The 21094-nt window shown below is 37.0% G+C and overlaps 1 protein-coding gene across 5 annotated transcripts in view; it reads right to left on the bottom strand.

The window, feature by feature from the left end:
- Positions 1-21094, bottom strand: part of FSIP1 (fibrous sheath interacting protein 1) — a 199153-nt gene that overhangs the window by 154679 nt on the left and 23380 nt on the right. For all 5 annotated transcript variants that reach the window (XM_024132750.3, XM_024132745.3, XM_055088327.1 and 2 more), the window contains exons 5-8: positions 19340-19433; positions 5456-5554; positions 3291-3415; positions 1690-1800 (exon numbers count right to left, since the gene is read on the bottom strand). In XM_024132750.3, the coding sequence (XP_023988518.1) occupies positions 1690-1800; positions 3291-3415; positions 5456-5554; positions 19340-19433 (429 nt within the window). The remainder of the gene's footprint in view (positions 1-1689; positions 1801-3290; positions 3416-5455; positions 5555-19339; positions 19434-21094) is intronic.

Below are 21094 nucleotides of genomic sequence, written 5' to 3'. Positions count from 1 at the left end.
GGTTCCCTAGATCTGGAACCTGAGGCAGAGATTCTTGTTTAAGTGACTTAGTGGGGGGATGCTTTCAGGATTAGGGGTGTGAGAGGAGCAGGCTAGGACAAGGGAACAAAGCTAGGCACGGACGTGGTCTCAGCTGAAGACTGGGTGACCCCTGGGGAAGAGGTGGAGGACAAACTGCAGGGCACAGCTAATCCCATCTCAAGGTGAGGGGGATGTGAGGGGAGGCGGGGGCTGCTGTCCTGGGCTGGTCAGCTCCCATTTAGCCCAGGGCAATTCTCCAGGGAAGGAGGCAGCTGTGCACCCTTGGCACAGGGCAGGAGGATGGATGCACACATGTGCCAGGTAAAAGGGATCTGAGCAGGGTGCCAGCAGCATTTACCACATCATCTCTATTAAACATAGGGGAATAAAAACTAGACGACAAGGCTAAGAGCTTCAAGGCACACAGGAGAATGTATTTCTTTGTAGAAGTAAGACTATTACAGTAGCCAGGTCATGGAAGCAACCTAAATGCCCATCGACAGATGAATGGATAAAGAAGTTGTGGTACATATATATGATGGAATATTACTCAGCCATAAAAAGGAACGAAATTGAGTCATTTGTGGAGACATGGATGGACCCAGAGACTGTCATACAGAGTGAAGTAAGTCAGAAAAAGAAAAACAAATATCGTATATTAATGCATGTATGTGGGACCTAGAAAAATGGTACAGATGAACCAGTTTGCAGGGCAGAAGTTGAGACACAGATGTAGAGAACAAACGTATGGACACCAAGCGGGGAAAACAGCGGTGGGGTGGGGACGGTGGTGTGCTGAATTGGGCGATTGGGATTGACATGTATACACTGATGTGTATAAAATTGATAACTAATAAGAACCTGCAGTATAAAAAAACAAACAAACAAAAAAACACCTAATACTAAACTTTCTTTGGGTTATTTGTATGCAACTATGTTAATATAAATGTTTCAGACATTACATGAAATGTCTAAAAATCTTATATGTTCTGATATAATGTTATAAGTCATAATTCTAGTTATTACTTTAAAATGTATATCTCAGAAATAACTTTTTAAAATAAATAAATAAATAAATAAATAAAAAGAATATGGCTGTAAGTTTAGTATGCAAACAAGCGCAAACGCTGAGCCACTGCACTCATGTGACCTGTCTGGGCCCTATAAATACCCGCATTCGCACCCTGGATTCATGCTTTTCCCCTCCTCAGACTCAGTCTGTGCTCGCCCCAGACTCTTCAGGGAACTACATGCCCAGCGTTACCTGGGCAGGAGCAGGATGGTGCTCTTCAGGATTACTGAAGACTAGGTTAAAATATCATGGAACCAGTTTAGGAATAATAAGAAATGTCCAAAATAAAAGGATCCGGAGAAACATAATTCTATGTCATCAATGACCAAGCCCATCACATCACAGGCAGAGGTTATTATTGTGAAAGCCAATTGTAGTCACTCTTATAATGACATAGGGGAGTCAATAATGAATCGGCAAGAATAAATTGGAAAATTTAGATAAAAATAAATTTGTAAAACAGGATTTTTTTAAGTCAGAAATATTGCTTCATAATTCGAAAAATTACTATAAATTTATGCTAATGGGTCAATAACATGATTAAAGAAATAAAAATTGAGAAGTGTAGAGCTTGTGGAATATCAGAGTTTACTTACCTCAGAACTGGACAGCCCTGAATCACTGTTATCCAAGTCCTTCAAAAGTTCAACCAGCCTTTTCTTCTCTCTGTCAATCATAACTACTGGTTGTCCTGAATTCTTGGCCAACTACAGAATGTATGAATGGAAAATATTAAATACTCAAAAAAATTCATAGTTCAGGAAAAATAAAAATGGGACCGGAGGCTTCTACAATACAGAAACACTAAGGTAAAATTTGTGAGATTAGGCATTTTCATTTGCTAGGTGATTTTACTTTATGCCAAATTTTTGATAGAGGTCCATTCTCCAAGCAAAGATATTCAACCATTTCAACAAACATTTTATTTAAAATTAAAACATGGGCAGTTTGCAAACCTCTCTTTATATAATACGTATCAATGCAAAAACATATTTGCTGAGACATTTGGAAGGAATCTTACCACTTCCTATGTGGCATATGTTCACTAAATGAAACTGCTTTTAAATTTCAATAGTATCATATCAGGAGTTTAAATAAGATTCAGTTACTATTGTTAAAAGGGAAAAAGGGAAATATATGGTGGAGCTGCTGTCTGTGTCAGCAAGAACTTGGATATGGGGAAAACCTTACTGCTCTTGGAAAATTAAACACTAAATCAACATACAATGAGCCAGCGCAAAGAGACAGAGCAAGCTGGAGAAGGTCTCCTTCAGATCATACGAAAATGGAGCACAGAAAAATCAAGAGTCCCAGAGGTCAGTCCTGACAGCAGCAGGCTGACCCATGAATCCAGTCTGCCTGAAAAAGACGTGCTAATTGTGGAAAAAGCATCAGGCTTGAACTATGAAGAATGACTTAACTCTCTCCTCTTAATACTTCATACTCACCAGTGTAGCTTTCTAGTGACTTAACTGCCTGAGTAGTTTGCCATGAGCCTTCTGTCCACCATAATTACATTTCTTGCTATAAATTAATTCGCATTCTGGTCTAATACAGGAGTTCCTGTGCCCTTAGTTAGTCTAAGTCTTCCTTAAGGACAAACCGAGTGAGACCGCAGGGCCTGTAAGACCAAGGTTGAGCCCCTAAATCAGGGAGCTAATCAGAGCAAGAGACAAGTGACGGGCTGCTAGGAAGCTCAGCTGGAGTTGGGCGGAAGGAGCAGGGGCAGCGGGCAGACGACCAGTTGGCCTCTCCAACTCTGCCAGGAGAATTTTCCATTCAAATTTCTAAATGCACCAGTTATAAAATCAGTCCCGTTACTTTAATAAAACAATTTTTAAATTGATTTTAAATATGCAATTTAAAATCTTGGAAACACTGTCCAAAACTATTTTCTAAATAAATGTTTTTCAAATTGCAGGAACTAAATTCATTTCTGCATAATGAAACAAATGTAGTAAGTTGCAGCTAGCAATTTTAAAAGGGGTAGGATGGGATAGAATAGGATAGGATGGAGTACAAAATAGTGAAGTTAAGTACTGGCTCATAAAACTTTTCTATCAGTTGTATATAGTGTTTCAATTACATACAGGTGCATCATAGTCAAAAAAAATATTTAAAGACAATGAACACAACAATTCCATGCTTGCAGCTCACTTCATACCACATTCTGGCTTCTAAATTTCTAAGTACATACCTCAATGTTTCGCTTAATAAAATCCTGGCTGTGTTTACCCCTGAGCTCAGTCTTTTCTGTATTTGAGAAAGGTTTCTTTTCTGCTTTGATCAATGACTCATTTCTTTCCACACCATACGTAAAATCTAATATTAAGAAAGTTCAAAATTTTTCAGAATTATAATTGTCCATTATGCTAAAAGTTTACCTTAAGCATATATTAGAATATATAAGAAAAAAACACACATAGAAGTACTTCTAAATTCCAAATCCAGAAACTTAATACATGCAGAGATTTTTTTTTTTTTTTTTTTTTTTTTGGCTGTGCCACACACCTTTCAGGATCTTAGTTCCCCGACCAGGGATCGAACCCGTGTCCCCTGCAATGGAAGCGCAGAGCCCTAACCACTGGACCATCAGGGAATTCCCCAGAGATTTATTCTTAAAAAGATAAATGTGCTCCCATAATTTGCCATGAAGTTCTCATAAAACTTTTGTTATTCATTATCCTGTATCAAACTTCTTATGCTGATTCCTTTGGAATCATAGGAAATACAAAAAGAACTTCAAGTGATATATGTAAAGGAGAAATCACTGATGTCATGGGAATTTTAAAATATATTTTATTTTAGTCTTTATATGAAATAAAACTTTTCCTAAAGACTAGAGTCATTACCCGCTACTCTATTAATTTGCCTTCACCCTCTCAGAACAATAAACTTTTTGTTCAAACCTGTCTTTTAAGCAAAGTCTGGGCATAAGTGTCCTGGATGTTCCACATCCTATCTGCACAAACCCCTAAAACCTATTTCAGTTTATCAGTTTTTCTCAACCTTTGAAAAGAGATTTGAGTCAGCCTCTGAGTTGTTCAGACCTTGAGTACTCAAGACAAGAGTAAGAAAAATACTTGTGGACTCTTATCCCCTTTATAAAATAACTTGTTTTCATTGTAGTCACATTTAAAGCATTTTTTAAAAAAATATGTGAATCCTTCATTAAAGCTCTAAAAATACACATAAAGAAGAGTCTTCTTAAATGACAAATGGAGTCCACCTTACAAAATAGGATAAATTGCCATATTACAGTCCAACAGAAAAAAACACTAGCCAGTAGCTCAATGCAGACAAGGCTTACTTAAAAGTTACCTTTGTTTTACAAGAGAGGTTACCTCAATAAAAAGGATTAAGGAAGCTAGTCAATTGGTGTATTTACAGCTTATTATCAAAGATTCAGTACAAATTTAATAATTAAAGAATAAATTTTGATAACACTAGCTGGAAAGAACAAGGAAAAGGGTGAGATCTCTGGATTTAATTTCTTTTCAGACAAAAGAAAAGTTTTACTTTTCTATCCTTTATAATTGGGGTTTTATTCTTTAATCAATAACATGATTTTTTAAAATAAACTATCAATAGTTAAAGTATGAGTTACTCTTTTGGTGAGTGGCCTTCTTAGATATAAAATATATAACTTTTTTCCATAATCCAAATTGTACATAGTCTTTTAAGTTGAAATATGAAGACTATTCATTCAGCTGAAGTTTCATATTCTCTTAAACAATACAACATTAAAATAAATCAAATTAAATGCATCTGTCTACATTTATAATAGTTTCTTTAAAATATACTTTTAATAAATTGTAGGAGAAAACCTTAGATTGTCTGGTAGGAATTATCTCCCTAGAAATGTCCTCTTCTCCTCTCCATCCTGGTAATGATCCAGGGTAGAAGCTGCCATGTTCCTATATGACCCCAACCCTTGCTAGGTTGGATGAGTTGGTTGAACCAAGGGTGGGCAACTAACCCAAGACAGTTGGTCTCTTCTCTAGGATTTTGGAATTGAATTGCCCTCTCAATGACTAGCCACAGGATATGCTCTTGGGAATCAAAGAAGCTGTCTACCAGCAGAATTCTTTCCATAAATTTTCTTTTTCACTTAAAGCTAGGTTTCCATTACTTGCAGCCAGATCTTCTTTAGCTCTTTATTATACAAAATTTCAATCCAAAAGTAGAAAGACTGGTATAATAAACCCTCAACAACTAACTTCAATAATGACCAATCTTGTTTCATCTATAACCTCACCTACTTCCACTCACCACTGAATTAAATCACATCAAATCATTTCACCTGTGAATATTTCTACATACTGCTAGTATCTTCTTGTGACAGTATGTAAAATCACATACCTTTATTGACATTCTGTATACAGTTTTCATAGTCTTCTGGAGGGACTTGAGTGTGAAACACAGAGAAAAAGGTATCTTCGTGCTCGTAACAAGAAGGATCTATTGATTTAAAAATCACGTGTTCAATACACACAAAATAAATAAGGAATTGTTTATGTGAACAGTTGTTTTAAAAAAGATAAGATATAATGTTCTCTGCAATATTCCTCAATTCCCTCCATGCATGTTTCTTAAGACAATGTCACTTTCAAGTAGAAATGATAATCATCTTTGTACACATGAGCCACTCAAAACAGAGCAATCAAGATAATCAACAGAATTTCCCTAGAACTTCTGTGCAAAGAGGATGTACAAGGGTGCACTAAAATATCACATTAATTATCTGGAGATAATATACCCAAAGTCTAACATTCTTAATACGGAGAATGTGCACACTGCATAACTTTGCGTTTTTATTTTTTATTTTAGATCCCGAAGGTGAAGATTTCAGATATATGGTCAGTCATTAAAATAACAGAATGTGTTTGAGAGAGAAAACTGGGGAGACACTTAGCAGTTAGCTTTCTTTTCTTTTATTTATTCTCTTAGGATAATACCCATAAAGAAATAAGGAAATTGTGGTTTTTAACTCTTTTTGTTTAATGTAATTTGTTTTATGTTCTACTAGCTACTTCAGACACTGTATATTTACAAGAAATTGCTAACATAAATAAATATCACTTTGCCTTAATATGAGAGAATCTGCCAGGTTATGGCACAGAAATGTTTTTGCTTAAGAAAACATGACAAGTCTTGAAGACATTACAGGATTCATCACCTACCTCTGAAACAAACCTGATTCAAGCATCTACTCGGAGACAATACAGGCAAGATACATTCACCCTAACACACAAACACCACCAAATTTATAACATACAACTTCTGACAGTAAAAACAAATTAATCAATCCAATTCCCTAATTTGGAATTCATAATAATCTCGCATCACCAGGATTGACATTACAACCATAATCCTTGTACAATCTTTGATGAGTTAATCTGGCTAATCAGTGGTATGAGCCTTGCAGGGAGAGGGGTAAGCTACTCAAAAAGAAAAAAGGTTTAAAGTTCTTTTCAAACTTTAATTGTTTTGCAACCACTACTATTAGGGGTCTTAAAATATTCATTAAAGCAGGCTCATCAAGTCAGCAATTTGGCAACATTCTGTTATTGGTTTAAGTTGCATCACATACCCAAAGTGGTAATATATTTATTTTTGATCACATAATTCCTCTTTAATAGCAGTTTCACTCAATTTTAAACTAAAGTACCTAAAAAGACACAAAAATATGAAAACTTGCAATACTAAAAACTATTATAGCAAGGTGATACTGAAGCTTTTTTTTTTTTTTTTTTTTTTTTGTGGTATGCGGGCCTCCCTCTGTTGTGGCCTCTCCCGTCGCGGAGCACAGGCTCCGCGGCCATGGCTCACGGGCCCAGCCGCTCCGCGGCATGTGGGATCCTCCCAGACTGGGCGCGAACCCGGTTCCCCTGCATCGGCAGGCGGACGCGCAACCACTGCGCCACCAGGGAAGCCCAATACTGAAGCTTTTAAACCCAGGGGTTTTTCCTAGGCTGAAATCATTCGTGTGACCCTGTGTCTCTTCACCCATAGTCGCAGGGTAGTCATTGCCTCAGACAGAAGATGGATACAGCCTAGAACAAAGGCCTCATAGCTCAGTCTTGAGTTTAAAAGACAACAGTTGTAAAAGGCAGACATTCAACTGCAGGAGCTCAACTCCTTGAGAGAGAAAAAGCATCTTCTAAATTCCAAAAGTCCTCCATTAGAAAGCTCTTCCTTATAGTAAAAAAAATTCTAATTAATGTAGAAGAAATGATGGAATTAGAAAATAACCATTTGGTAACCATCATAATAATAATTGATTCAGGTAGGAATCATCAATGGATAATAAAACTCATGGGTGAAAGTTTGAAGAATAACAGGATAATAGCCTCAGAGTATCCTTCCATGAGATAACTTATTCAGTACAAAAAGAAAAATGGTAACTTTACAGTGCAGAAACCTGGCAGACACCACCTTAACCAAATGATCAAAGTTAACATCACCAGTGACGGAACAATCAACATCATGCATTTCCTGATATGATTCATGGAGAAGAACACAGAACCACTTCTGTGGGATTTCTGCCAAAAATGCATAACTTGAACCCAATATATGGAAACATAAACAAACCCAAACTGGGCAACAGTCTACAAAATAACAGGCATATAATCTTCCAAAATGCTAATGTCATAAAACACAAAGAATGACTAAAGAGACATGACAATTAAATGCAATGCATTATCTTGAATTTTCTTTTGCTAGAAAGGATTTTAGTGTGACAACTGGCAAAACATGAAGAAAGCCTGTCAATTGGATAATAGTATTGTATTGATACTTATTTCCTGATTTGTGTGCATGTGTGTGTCCTCTTGTGGACAGGAAGACAGAGGATGTGGTAAATGTTAACACTTGGAGTATCTGAGTAAAGGGTATTTGAGAATTCTTCATACTTTTCAGACTTTAAGTCTGAAATTATATCAAAATTAGAAGTTAATAGGAAAATTTTCAAATTTCCTCACTACAAACATTCATCTGGGGGAAAAAAATGTCCCTTGAGAGATCAAGGGCCAGACCTTGACCTTGAAAGACTGAGCACAATTTTTTTACTAACTTTTTTTTATTGAATGAAAGACTCTTTCAATTTTATAGTGCTTTACAATTTTCAAAAGTTTTGAGCTCAATTTTTAACAAGAGTCTTAAAAGAGGAAGATTGCAGGATTGATTTAAGTTGCTTCCTGCCACCTAGAGAAGAAAGCCCATCCCAGACAATGGGAAGGACCTAGAAGAACATCAGAGGGGATGAGTTTGCAGAAGACACAAGTGACACACATGTGAGGCTGCTCCCTGGCACTCATCCCATTGGAGGTGAAATCTTGGAGTTGGATAGAGATCACCAAAGAGAATGGGAAAACCAGAGCCCTGTGGGCTCCGCCTCACTGCATACCTGGAACTTGGGAGGAGACTCCACACACAGTGCTCCACACCTACCCCTGACAGCTCCAAAGCAGCAATGGCAGTGTGGCATATTTAGAGGAAGACAGGGCCTAATATATTCACCCTTTCTTTCTCCCTCTCTCTCTCTCTCCCCCCGACCCCAACACACATACACACAGAGAAACATATGACACACAATGGCATGGCTGGCCTGTGGCATAGAAGAGAACCAGAAGTTCTCACTTGCCCCGATTAGGTAGAAACAGACCTCTTCCCACTGCACATCATGACACCAACCAAAAATGCACATATCCAAATGTCCCCTACAATTAAGAACCACCCTATTAGACTACAGAGAAAATTTCAATAAACTTAAAATATCAAAACAATGCCCACAGTGTTATAGATTTCCACATTGGCTTTTAAAACAGAGGGCTTAAAAAAATCCTGGAGAACAAGGGAAAAGCACCATTTTCTAATTAACTATAAGGTCAATAAAGAAATAAGAGTACAATAACAACCTGTAGAGAATAATGATGATACCATACACCAAAGAATGTAGTACAGAGCTAAATCTATATGCAGAAACAAATTCATAGCAATGGTGCTTTTACCATATTGTTATGGACTGAACTGTAACCCCCCAAAATTCATACGTTGAAGCCCTAACCCCCAGTGTGGCTGTATATTATGGAGGTAATTAAAGTTAAATGAGGTTATTAGGTGGGGTACTAATCCAATAGAACTGGTGTCCTTACAAGGAGAGGAAGAGGCACCAGAGATATCTTCACCCCGCTCCTCTTCTTCCCTTGTGCACAGAGAAAAGGTCATGTGAGGACACAGTGAGAACGTGGCCGTCTGTAAGCCAGGAAGAGAGACCTCACCAAAAAACGAATTTTCCAATACCTTGATCTTAGACTTCTAGCCTCCAAAACTGTAAGAAAATAAGTTTCTGCTGTTTAAGCCACCCAGTCTGTGGTATTTTTTTTATGGCAGCCCTAGCAGACACATATTTTAAGAGAAAATAAAGTGAGCTTAACTAGTTTAACTGAAGAAGCTAGAGAAAACAATAACAAGTTCAAGAAAAGAAATAAAGATAATTGCTAGAATTAGCAAAGAAATTCAAAACTGGTTCACAAAGGTATAAAAAGAAAAATCCTTAAGTATAATTTTAAAAAGAGAAAACACTCACTGTAATCAAGATAGCATGGTATTGGCAAAAGAACAGCCACATAGATCACTGCAACAGAATAGAGGGTTCAGAAATAGACCTGCAAAAATATAGTCAACTAATCTTTAGCAAAAGAGCAAAATAGTTGAATAGAGAGAGGATAATCTCTTAAACAAATGGTGCTGGAACAACTGGATGCCCATATGCAAAAAATAAAAATAAAAAAAGAAGAACATAGATACAGACCTTATACTTTTCACAAAAGTTAAATCAAACTGGATTATAAACCTAAATGTAAAATGCAAAACTATATAACTTCTAAAAGAAAACACAGGATAAAAATCTATATGAGCTTCAATTTCGTGATGAGTTTTTGTATACAACACCACAAGCATGATCCATGAAAGAAAAAATTGGTAAGTTAAGCTTATTAAAATTTAAAACATCTGCTCTGCAAAAGATACTGTTAAGAGAAGGAAATTACAAGCCACAGGCTGGGAGAAAATATTTGCAAAACACATATCTGATAAAGGAGTTGTATCCAAAATATACAAAGAACTCTTAAAACTCAACAAGAAAACAACCAATCCAATTTTTTTAATGGGCAAAAGTTCTAAACAGACAACTCAGCAAAGAAAATATATATATGACAAACAAGCACCTGAAAAGATACTCAACATCCTTTGTCATTAGGGAAATGTAAATGCAAATTAAAACAACAATGAGATATCAATATATACCTATTAGAATGACTAAAATCCAAAAAACTGACAATACCAATTGCTGGCAAGGATGCAGAACAATAGGAACTTTCATTTTTGCTGGTGGGAATATGAAATGGTACAGCCATTTTGGAAGACAGGCAGTTTCTGACAAAGTTAAACACTTATTGTATGATCCAGCAATCCTGCTCCTACATATTTATCCCCCAAAATGGAAATTTTATGTCCACACCAAAATCTGCACACTAATGTTTAAAGCAGCTTTATTCGTAATCATCAAAAACTGGAAGCAATCAAGATATCTTTCAATAGATGAAGGGAAAAACAAACAGTGGTACATCCATAGAATGAAATATTTAGTGACAAAAAGAAATCAGCCATCAAGTCACAAAAAGACATGGATTAATCTTAACTGTATACTGCTAAGTTAAAAAACCCACTCTAAAAAAGGCTAGATACGGAATGATTCCAATTATACAACATTTGGAAAAGGCAAAACTAGAGAGACAGTAAAAAAATCGGTGGTGGCTAGAGGTTTGGGGGAAGAAGGGAGAGGTGAATGGCGATTCACACAGGGGACCTTTGTTTGTTTGTTTGTTTGAACATCTTTATTGGAGTATAATTGCTTTACCATGGTGTGTTAGTTTCTGCTTTATAACAAAGTGCGACAGCTATACATATACATATATCCCCGTATCTCTTCCCCCTTGCATCTCCTATACATATACATATATCCCCGTATCTCTTCCCTCTTGCATCTCCCTGCCTCCCACCCTCCCTATCCCACCCCTCTAGGTGGTCACAAAGCACCAAGCTGATCTCCCTGTGCCATGCGGCTGCTTTCCACTAGCTATCTGTTTTACATTCGGTAGTGTATATATGTCCATGTTACTCGCTCACTTCGTCCCAGCTTACCCTTCCCCCTCCCCGTGTCCTCAAGTCCATTCTCTACTAGGTCTGCGTCTTTATTCCCTGCCCCTAGGTTCTTCATGACCATTCTTTCTTTTTTTTTTAGATTCCATATATATGTGTTAGCATACAGTATTTGTTTTTCTCTTTCTGACTTATTTCACTCTGTATGACAGACTCTAGGTCCATCCACCTCACTACAGATAACTCAATTTCGTTTCTTTTTAGTCTCTTAATATTCCATTTTATGTATGTGCCACATCTTCTTTATCCATTCATCCACACAGGGGATCTTTAAGCATAGTAAAACTATTCTGTATTATACCGTAACAGTGGTTACATGACACTATACATTTTTGGAAACCTGTAACTTCACAGCACAGAGAGTGAACCTTAATGTATGCAATTTTCAAAAGATTATTTAGGATGTCACAGAATTCCAGGATAAAATACAGAATTTGATAAAACAATCTAACTGTGTTATCAATGTATGAAATAATTTCACTGGAGGGGGTGAAGGGAAAAATGCTCACTTTAAGTAACTGTGGAAATGAGTAGAGTCTGCAAGACTAAAGGCAACAGAAACTGCACATGAGCTCTGTACTCCAATTGATGAGGTTATGTCCTGTGGGGTACAGCTCAACAATTCTGATATCACTACACACATACAGTAGAATTGAACAATTAAGTAAATGGATGGACTATGATGAGAGCCAGGTTTTTCACTGTTGGAGTGGTGGTTACAGATAAGCAAGAGAAAAGGCTAGAATGATCCATGGGGTAATAAAGTCAGAGACATAAGTATGAACCTATGTTTAGCCTAATACAGATACAGATGGTTACACATAGAAATATTTATAGATAAGTGTGTAACAGGTTAGCATACACACAAATACTTCCTTTCTCAGAAGGCCTAGAGTCAACAACTCCCCAATAACAGCAAGCACACCTACCATCCAGATCTGGTTTCTAGTGTCATTCTCCAATAAGAGGAGCCAGCTGATTGGAAAAACGGCTGATTCTAGGACTCAGGTAAGAAACATAGAAGATGAGTCTGAAGCCAGAAAGTGAGGAAGTGCTCACAACAACAGCAAAACAAAACTCACAATGGAGGAAATATGACAAATGACACAAGAGTCAACTGAACAAGCTCCCAATGGTCAAAGCTGTAAAAGTTTGAGCAATAAAATAATCCAAAGTATAAACAAATAACCACAAGTCAATAGTGAAATAAATAAGTAAATAAATAAGGAGACTAGATGAATCTCCCATGCAGAATAATTCACAATGGGACTGCCCTGGTGGTCCAGTGGTTAAGAATCTGCCTTCCAATGCAGGGGACAGGGGTTCAATCCCTGGTCGGGGAACTAAGATCCCACACGCCGCGGGGCAACTAAGCCTGCGCACCACAACTACTGAGCCCGCGCCACAGCTAGAGAAGCCCACGAGCCACAACAAAGACCCAGAGCGGCCAAATTTTAAAAATAAATAAATAAAATTTAAAAATAAAAATAAAGAATAATTCACAATAACTTATGTAAATGCTCTGCCATCAAGGAAGTGATGCATAGCTCCCCACTCCTTAAGTATGGGCTGCGCATAGTAACTTTCTTCTGAAGAAGACAGTATGGAAAAGGTGAACTATTGAGAAAATTTACAGTGGAGAAAACTGACAAATACTTCCTGAGCCAGGTGATCAAAGTTAACATCAACAGTGATAAGTTATATTGATAGTATGATGGGATGTAATGAAAATGGCACTTTAACTCTATAGTCTTCCTCCCAAGGACATACAATACAAATCTAATCATGTGAAAACCACGACATAAGTCATAACTGCTGGAAATTCTACAAAATACCTGACAAGTACTCCTCAAAACTGCCAAGGTCATCAAAGATAAGGGAAGTCTGAGAAAGTGTGTAGCCAATAGTAGCTTAAGGAGACATAAGTAAACGTAATGTGGTACACAGATGGGATCCTGGAACAGGAAAAGGACATCAGGTAAAAACCAAAAGCCTGAATAAAGTATGGACTTTAGTTCATAATAATGTATCAATATTGGTTCATTAATTGTAACAAATGTACCATACTAATATTAATAAAAGGGAAACTCGTTGCAGGTATATGGAAAATCTCTGTACTTTCTTCATATTTTTCCTGTAAATCTAAAACTGTGCTAAAATTAAAAATTAACTTTACAAAAATTCCAGATTAAAAAGAGAAACAAACAATTAACAAAATTAGAAATAAGAAATGGGACATATAAACAATAAGAAGGAGAATTATCATTTTTGAATGCTATAAGAAGTTTTATTAGTAAAATTTTAAATCTCAGTGAAATGGATACTTTAAAATCTCAATGACATGGACATATTGCCAAAATTGACTCCAGAAGACTAGTAAACTGTAATACAATAGTAAATATGAAAGAAGCTGAGAAAAGAATCAGAGAATCGCCTCCAAGAAATTATTTGAACCAGATGGTTTTTCCAGTGAAATCTTTCAAATTTGGGGGGAACAGATAATCCCCATGTTATATAAACTGTTTTAAAGCATAGAAATAAATGGACAGCTAGCCCCATTCATTTTATGAAGCTAACATAGACTGACAAAGCATACACACAACCACCACCAACCCCACCTCTACCTGCTACACCATGACATAATGCACATGGGCGCACGCGCACACACACACACACACACCTAATTTCACTTATAAATACAGATGCAAAAATTCTGAATAAATTCAGCCATTCAAATCTGGTACTAAATTAAAATAATAATCCTCTATAACCAAGAAATACATTGACCTAGGAATAAAAGACTAATTTAGTATTTAAATCTATTAATTTTGAAACATTAATTAAGTTTATCAAAAAGAAAAAGCTTTACAATACTTTAGATATTGAAATACATTGAATAAATTTCAACACTATGTCCTTATAAAGTTCTCAAAATAGGAATAAGTGTTGAAAATTAATATTATTTCCAGGTGATCATAAACTAACAAGACTCAAAGCAAACAACTAAAGATAATTCGAATAAATAAAATAATTATTACTGAGGGCCAGAGGAGATCAATGTCCCAACTCGAACAATCAGGCAGGGAGAGGGCAAATCCCTCCCCCCTCTACATTTTAGTTCTATTCAAGCCTTCAAAGGATTGGATGATGCCCACCCACAATCAGGACAGTATTCACTTCACTCAGTCTACCAATTCAAATGCTAGTCTCTTCCAGAAACACCCTCACAGATACACCCAGAAATAATGCTTAACCAGACATCTGGGCATCCTGTGATCCAGTCAAAATGACACATACAATTAGCCATCACAAAGACTGGGTGGATGATGAAACCATTAACCAAGATAGAGAAAATATACAAAAGAAGAAATAGGTTTCAACCATGGGAAATAAGGAGGGGGAGAGGAGAACCATCAGGAAATAATGAATCCAGTTAAAAAAAAAAAGTTACTATTCTATGAGTGGTCAACTGTGTCAGATGCGACAGCGATATCAAATAGGATGAAAATTGGAAGGATATCACTAGATTTAGAATTTAGGAGGACCACTGATGAAGTAGTTTCTGTGGTGTGATAGGAGAAAATACAGTTGGGAAGTAAATGGAAGTTGACCAAGTAGCACTAGTAGGTGTGGACTATTCTCTCAAGAAGTCTGACCTTTAAGGAGAGGTGGGAAACCGAATGATACCTGTTGGGAGTAGGGTGACGAACCTAGGGAGGAGGTTTTATTTGTATGTTTTGTTGGTTTGATGGCTCTTTGATTCTGTTTTAGGGCCAGAACATTTAAGCCTGGTTAGCTGAAGGGAAGGACCCATAGGAGACAAGAGAGATGAAGCTCTAGATAACAGACAGAAAAACTGACGGATCAGGAGGCAGGAGCAGAGTGAAAGGGATGGGACATTATTGACTTTGGCCTTGGAAAAGGAGAGTACCTGCCCTCCATCTAAGGGAAGAGGGAAGAGGGTATAGGAGCACAGTCAGAGTGCAATTTGGAGACAGAAAGCAAGAATTTGGAAGGGACTCCCAACCAGTTGGTGCATTTTCTCTGAACCCTAAGACTGCCAGGGTAAAGGACTTGCATAAGAGGATGGGAGGTTAAATACACAGTAACAATTTGGAAGAGCCACTTTGGAGAATGTAAGAGAAATTGCTAAGCAATACTGAGAATATAACAGAGGTTAAAACAAAAATCCTTAGCTGTACCAGTCAGCACAATTACGTGATTTTCTCCCCAAGTCCTCTGCAAATCACAGCAGAAAGAGACTACCAAATTTTCTTGGAATATTTCATCTTAACATGCAAGAGCAGAAACAACATTTTCCTGAATTTCACAGAAAACCATTTTGAAAGAGGTATCTGCAAATTTTGAGAAATCTGATTGATTAAAGTGTCACTGTTTTGTGCTTACATGTACTTATACATTGGAGCTGGAAACACAAGGGCAAAAGTGACAAAGGCAAAAAAGAATAACCTGTATCCAAAACACCGATAACAAGCAATCCTATCACCAGATATATTTGTCTCAGAGAGTAGTGAATTCTACCTCTATCCATCAGATAAATGCTAAAAACTAAGGGAAAACTCCTGGTATGGTAAATGATTTTCACATTTCTCTAGAAAAGCTTTAAAGTGATCCCTCAAAAATGTGGTGAGACAGACTTTTAAAACACTTCTGAAATCTCTAGCAAGTGCAATACTGTCCACTTTGAAACCTCAGTACTTGAAGATATTATCTCTGGTTTATGAAGTCAAAATCTGGTTTAAAAAGAAATCAATTTAATGTGGTGTTTATCTTTCTCTTAGAGTCAATGCCCCATTTGTGTTTAGTTCCTATAAATAAAACTAAATACACAAGTAACTTTTCTTTTTTTTTTTTGCTATTGTTTATTTGTGATGTTATAAAGGGACTATAACATCCCCAAAGGATGCATTTTGTGTTTAGGGGGTGGGAAAACAGATTGGAAATTGCCATTCTGAAACTTGCCCAAAGTCCCTCGAGTTACTCTTAAGAAAGAAGTTAAGGAAATGACTGGGAGAAATAAAGAAGAATACTGATCTTAAGATTTCTCCATTTGTTTAAAGGGAAAAAATAAGAACAACAAAAAGTAGGTTTGGGTATTTATAGATTTGTGTTTAAAGTTCAAGTCCAAATAAGCCTGGCTCTAAATTCTTCAAGAGATGCTTTTAAAGTACTATTTTAACTAGATGCCGCCACCTACTGGACAGTTTACAAGGACTTTGAGCTTTCCTGGGAACAAAGAAAAAAATGATCATGGAGGAAAAGAGAGCAAAAGATTTCTGTTTTCATAATAAGCCTTATAAGAAACACTTTACTTTAAAATTTATGGCTATCCATAGGCTTGACCAAAATAATTTTTTAATTTTTAAAATTTTTACATTTTTAATTAAGAGGGGTAGTTGAAGTTCAGTGAATAAACTGGGAAAGAAACTAATCTCAGGACGGAACAGATAGAAGCAGTGTCACACCATTTCATGATACGTGACTATGTTGTAATAGCAGAAATATGAGACTATCAAAAATCAGTGCTAGGTGGTAAAATTGGACTCTCATTTCTATGCATTTCTTTCATACATTTCTCTCATACTTGCTAATAACACATTTCATAAACTGAAGATTCCAAAGTTACCTCTTTTGGAATAAGATAATAATTATGTTATGTCAAATGTAAAAAAATGTATAATTAGGCTAATAATGTAGTTTATAGTAAATGCTATCTCTTTGGGGTTTTAAGATTTTTAAAGACCAGATATATGTGACTGCTGACATGCCTAGGATGTGAAGAGCCAGCAAGACACTCCATTAAGGAACCTGTCTTCTATGAAAGGCCAGCCACCAAAAAAGTCTAATTAAATCTGAAGAACCAGGAGTACAATAGTGTTGTCTCTTCATTCTGGTGAACTAGTCAAGCGTGAGCTAATCAAGACAGACGGCAGCAAGAATGAAGGGCGACAGACCCTTGATTTACCCAAAAGAGTCTTTGATCCCCATTTCCTTTCACACTGACCCTACTCTCACATCTTATCTGCTCTGCACACGATAAACACTGCCAGTACACAATAATTGACTATGAATTTGAAATCTAAAAATTGAAATTCTGACATGGTAATGTTTAAAGCAATGACTCTCTCTGGCCATAGCTTCCAAGCCTCTGGTAACTCCAGCTTTCAGATCATGAAGTCTAACAAGTTTCCATGTTAGAATATTAGTACTAATCTAGCATGACTGTAAATGTCTACAGGGCCTACAGTAGTCACGTGACTCCAGAGATACAACTGTGAGCTCCATAGATTTAACCAAATGGACCTGCCATGGGCTTTTAAAATTAAATGTATCTGATAGTTCAGATTTGTTCGTGAAGAAAGGCCAGCTGAAAACAAGTCTTGCCCTCTAAGGCCAAAAGTTCACTCAGTAGTGAACTCTGTGACCAAAAAGGCTAATTGTCAAAAGGCCACCATGGATCCCTTTACAGAGTGGCCTGTTTTACAGTCCTTGCTCCCAGAGTCAAGCACAGCAAGTGTGGCCTCTTAGAAATGCCTCAGTGGTGAAATCAGCATTTAGCTCCTGCATTCTAAAATACAGATGCTGAACGGCAAAGGAAACCATCAACAAAACGAAAAGACAACCTACAGACTAGGAGAACATATTTGCAAATAATGTGACCAACAAGGGCTTAATTTCCAAAATAAACGAATAGCTCATACAACTCAATAACAAAAAAACAAACAAACCAATCAAAAAATGGGCAGAAGACCTAAATAGACATTTCTCTAAAGAAGACATACAGATGGCCAATAGGCACATGAAAAGATGCTCCACATAGCTAATTATTAGGGAAATGCAAATCAAAACCACAACAAGGTATCACCTCACACCATTCAGAATGGCCATCATCAAAAAGTCTACAAATAATAAATGCTGTAGAGGGTGTGGAGAAAAGGGAACTCTCCTACACTGTTGGTGGGGATGTAAATTGGTGCAGCCACTATGGAGAACAGTATGGAGGTTCCTTATAAAACTAAAAACAGAGCTACCATATGATCCAGCAATCCCACTCCTGGGACCCCTACTTAGAGCCAGTCTAATGCCCAAGCAATACTATATGACCATTTAGATGATGTTGGTTAAAGGATTTCAAAAGTGTCCTGCCAAAAAACCCACCTCTTCCCAATCACTAAAACATTCATTACTAAGTAAGTTATAATAAGTTATATGATTCCACAGTACTTCTGTAGAAGAAGAAAAAGAAAGAAAAGAAGGAAGAAGGAAAAGAAGAAGGAGGAGGAGGAGGCGAATCACAAATATACAGTTGACCCTTGAACAACATAAGTTTGAATTGCACAGGTTCACTTATACACAGATTTTTTTCAATAAATGCGTACTATAGTACTACACAATCCTTGGTTGGCTGAATCCATGGATGCAGAACTGCAGGTACAGAGGGCCAACTATAAAGTTATACCTGGATTTTCAACTGCACAGGGGCAGTGCCCCTAACCACCATGTTGTTCAAGGGTCAACTGTTACATACACACAAGTGGGGGAAGTAGAAACATATGCACAGAATTAACTGGCTGGTCTCATAAACCAGGACTATGAGAGAACAGGTAAAGGACAAATCAGTAATGGATTTTTAGGAAAGGTTGCAGAGGCCTGAGTGAGACACCTCATGGGACAATCCCAGGCAGTTAGGGGACTGCACAAACTGGGTGTGTAGAGGCGTCTAAGAGTCACAGGAAATAAAGGCAAAGACACACTTTGTCTATTTCCTGATTTTTCACTGCCCTGTCCTCCTCACCCTTGAGCAGACACAAACACTAGAAGACTCTGAAACATACCTAACTTCAGAGTAGTTCCATATAGTCCTATCCAAGGTGATCATTTCCTCTAAAAAAGAATTAAACTCACAAAGAAAAAGAAAAGATAACTGAATTGGGACTTTTACTTTAATCCAAATATTCTATGACTCTGAGATAAAAATAAAGATGAATCAATTTTACTCACCAACAGTTTCTTCTGATGCAGCAGTCAAAGCCAGAAAGTTTTTTGTACTTTCCACCTCCTCATTACTTTGCAAAGCTTCACCATTTTTTGCAGACTAATAAAAGAATTAAAAATTTAAACATGGGAAAAGAAGGCAACTATGTTCATCGATATTTTTTTTAATTCCAACATGGTTTCCAATCCTGTATGTACAAACAAGAAAGTCAGATCATTTTTATTCCTTTAATTAGGGAATCTGTTAATGTTTCCTGTTCCCTCAAAATTCTGTCAATGAGTATTCCCAGATAGAGTTGGACAATGTCTATCATTACATGATAATTACCTTGCTTAAAGTTTAAGTTTCTGTTTAATGTTTCTATAACTAATGAGTAACCTAAAGATACATCATCAAATTACAGTTTCAGATATTTCAAAACTGATACTATATTTTATTATGATTCCAGTTATAATTTATATTTCCAAGCAAGTAAAACTTCGCTTTGAGATCCAACAGAAATAACTGACAGACTAACTTTTCCTGCTAAAATTTACACAAATTATTTCTCTAACTTTAAGCACTGCATTTTTTTTTATAAATTTATATATTCTATTTATTTATTTTTGGCTGCATTGGGTCTACGTTGCTGTGCATGGACTTTCTCTAGTTGTGGTGAGCCAGGGCCACTCTTCATTGCGTTACGTGGGCTTCTTATTGTGGTGGCTTCTCTTTGTTGTGCAGCATGTGCTCTAAGCTCGTGGGCTTCAGTAGTTGTCGCCCACGGGCTCCACAGCACAGGCTCAGTGGTTGTGGCACACGGGCTTAGTTGCTCCGCAGCATGTGGGATCTTCTGGGACTGGAGCTAGAACCCATGTCCCCTGCATGGGCAGGTGTATTCTTCCCACCAGGGAAGCTGCAGCACTGCATTTTACATATTGCTTTTTTCCATCCCAGTGGTATTCCTGGGAACCTTGTAAAAATGTACTCTTAATCACTTTATTATTAATTCATATCATTGCCTGGGAAATTTCCTAGGAAGTCAGTCAACTAAACAAGGAAGAATTTTTCAAAAACAGCCAATGTGAAAGTAGGCATAGAGGGAACTTTCCTCAACATAATAAACGCCATATATGACAAACCCACAGCCAACATCATTCTCAATGGTGAAAAACTGAAACCATGAAAGTAGGCATAGAGGGAACTTTCCTCAACATAATAAACCCCATATATGACAAACCCACAGCCAACATCATTCTCAATGGTGAAAAACTGAATCCATTCCCACTAAGATCAGGAACAAGACAAGGTTGCCCACTGTCACCACTATTATTCAACATTGTTTTGGAAGCTTTAGCCATAGCAATCAGAGAAGAAAAACTAATAAAAGGAACCCAAATCGGAAAAGAAGAAGTAAAGCAGTCACTGTTTACAGATGACATGATACTATACATAGAGAATCCTAAAGATGCAACCAGAAAACTACTAGAGCTAATCAATGAATTTGGTCAAAGCAATCTACAGATTCAATGCAATACCTATCAAACTACCACTAGCATTTTTCACAGAACTAGAACAAAAATTTCACAATTTGTATGGGAACACAAAACACCCCAAACAGCCAAAGCAATCTTGAGAAAGAAAAACTGAGCTGGAGGAATCAGGCTCCCGGACTTCACACTATACTACAAAGCTACAGTAATCAACACAGTATGGTACTGGCACAAAAACAGAAATATAAATCAATGGAACAGGATAGAAAGCCCAGAGATACACCCACA

Source organism: Physeter macrocephalus, chromosome 11 (assembly GCF_002837175.3).
Source record: "Physeter macrocephalus isolate SW-GA chromosome 11, ASM283717v5, whole genome shotgun sequence".
NCBI classification, from domain to species: domain Eukaryota; kingdom Metazoa; phylum Chordata; class Mammalia; order Artiodactyla; family Physeteridae; genus Physeter; species Physeter macrocephalus.
Note: the sequence above shows the minus strand (reverse complement) of the source record. Positions and strands in the feature narration are given on the sequence as shown.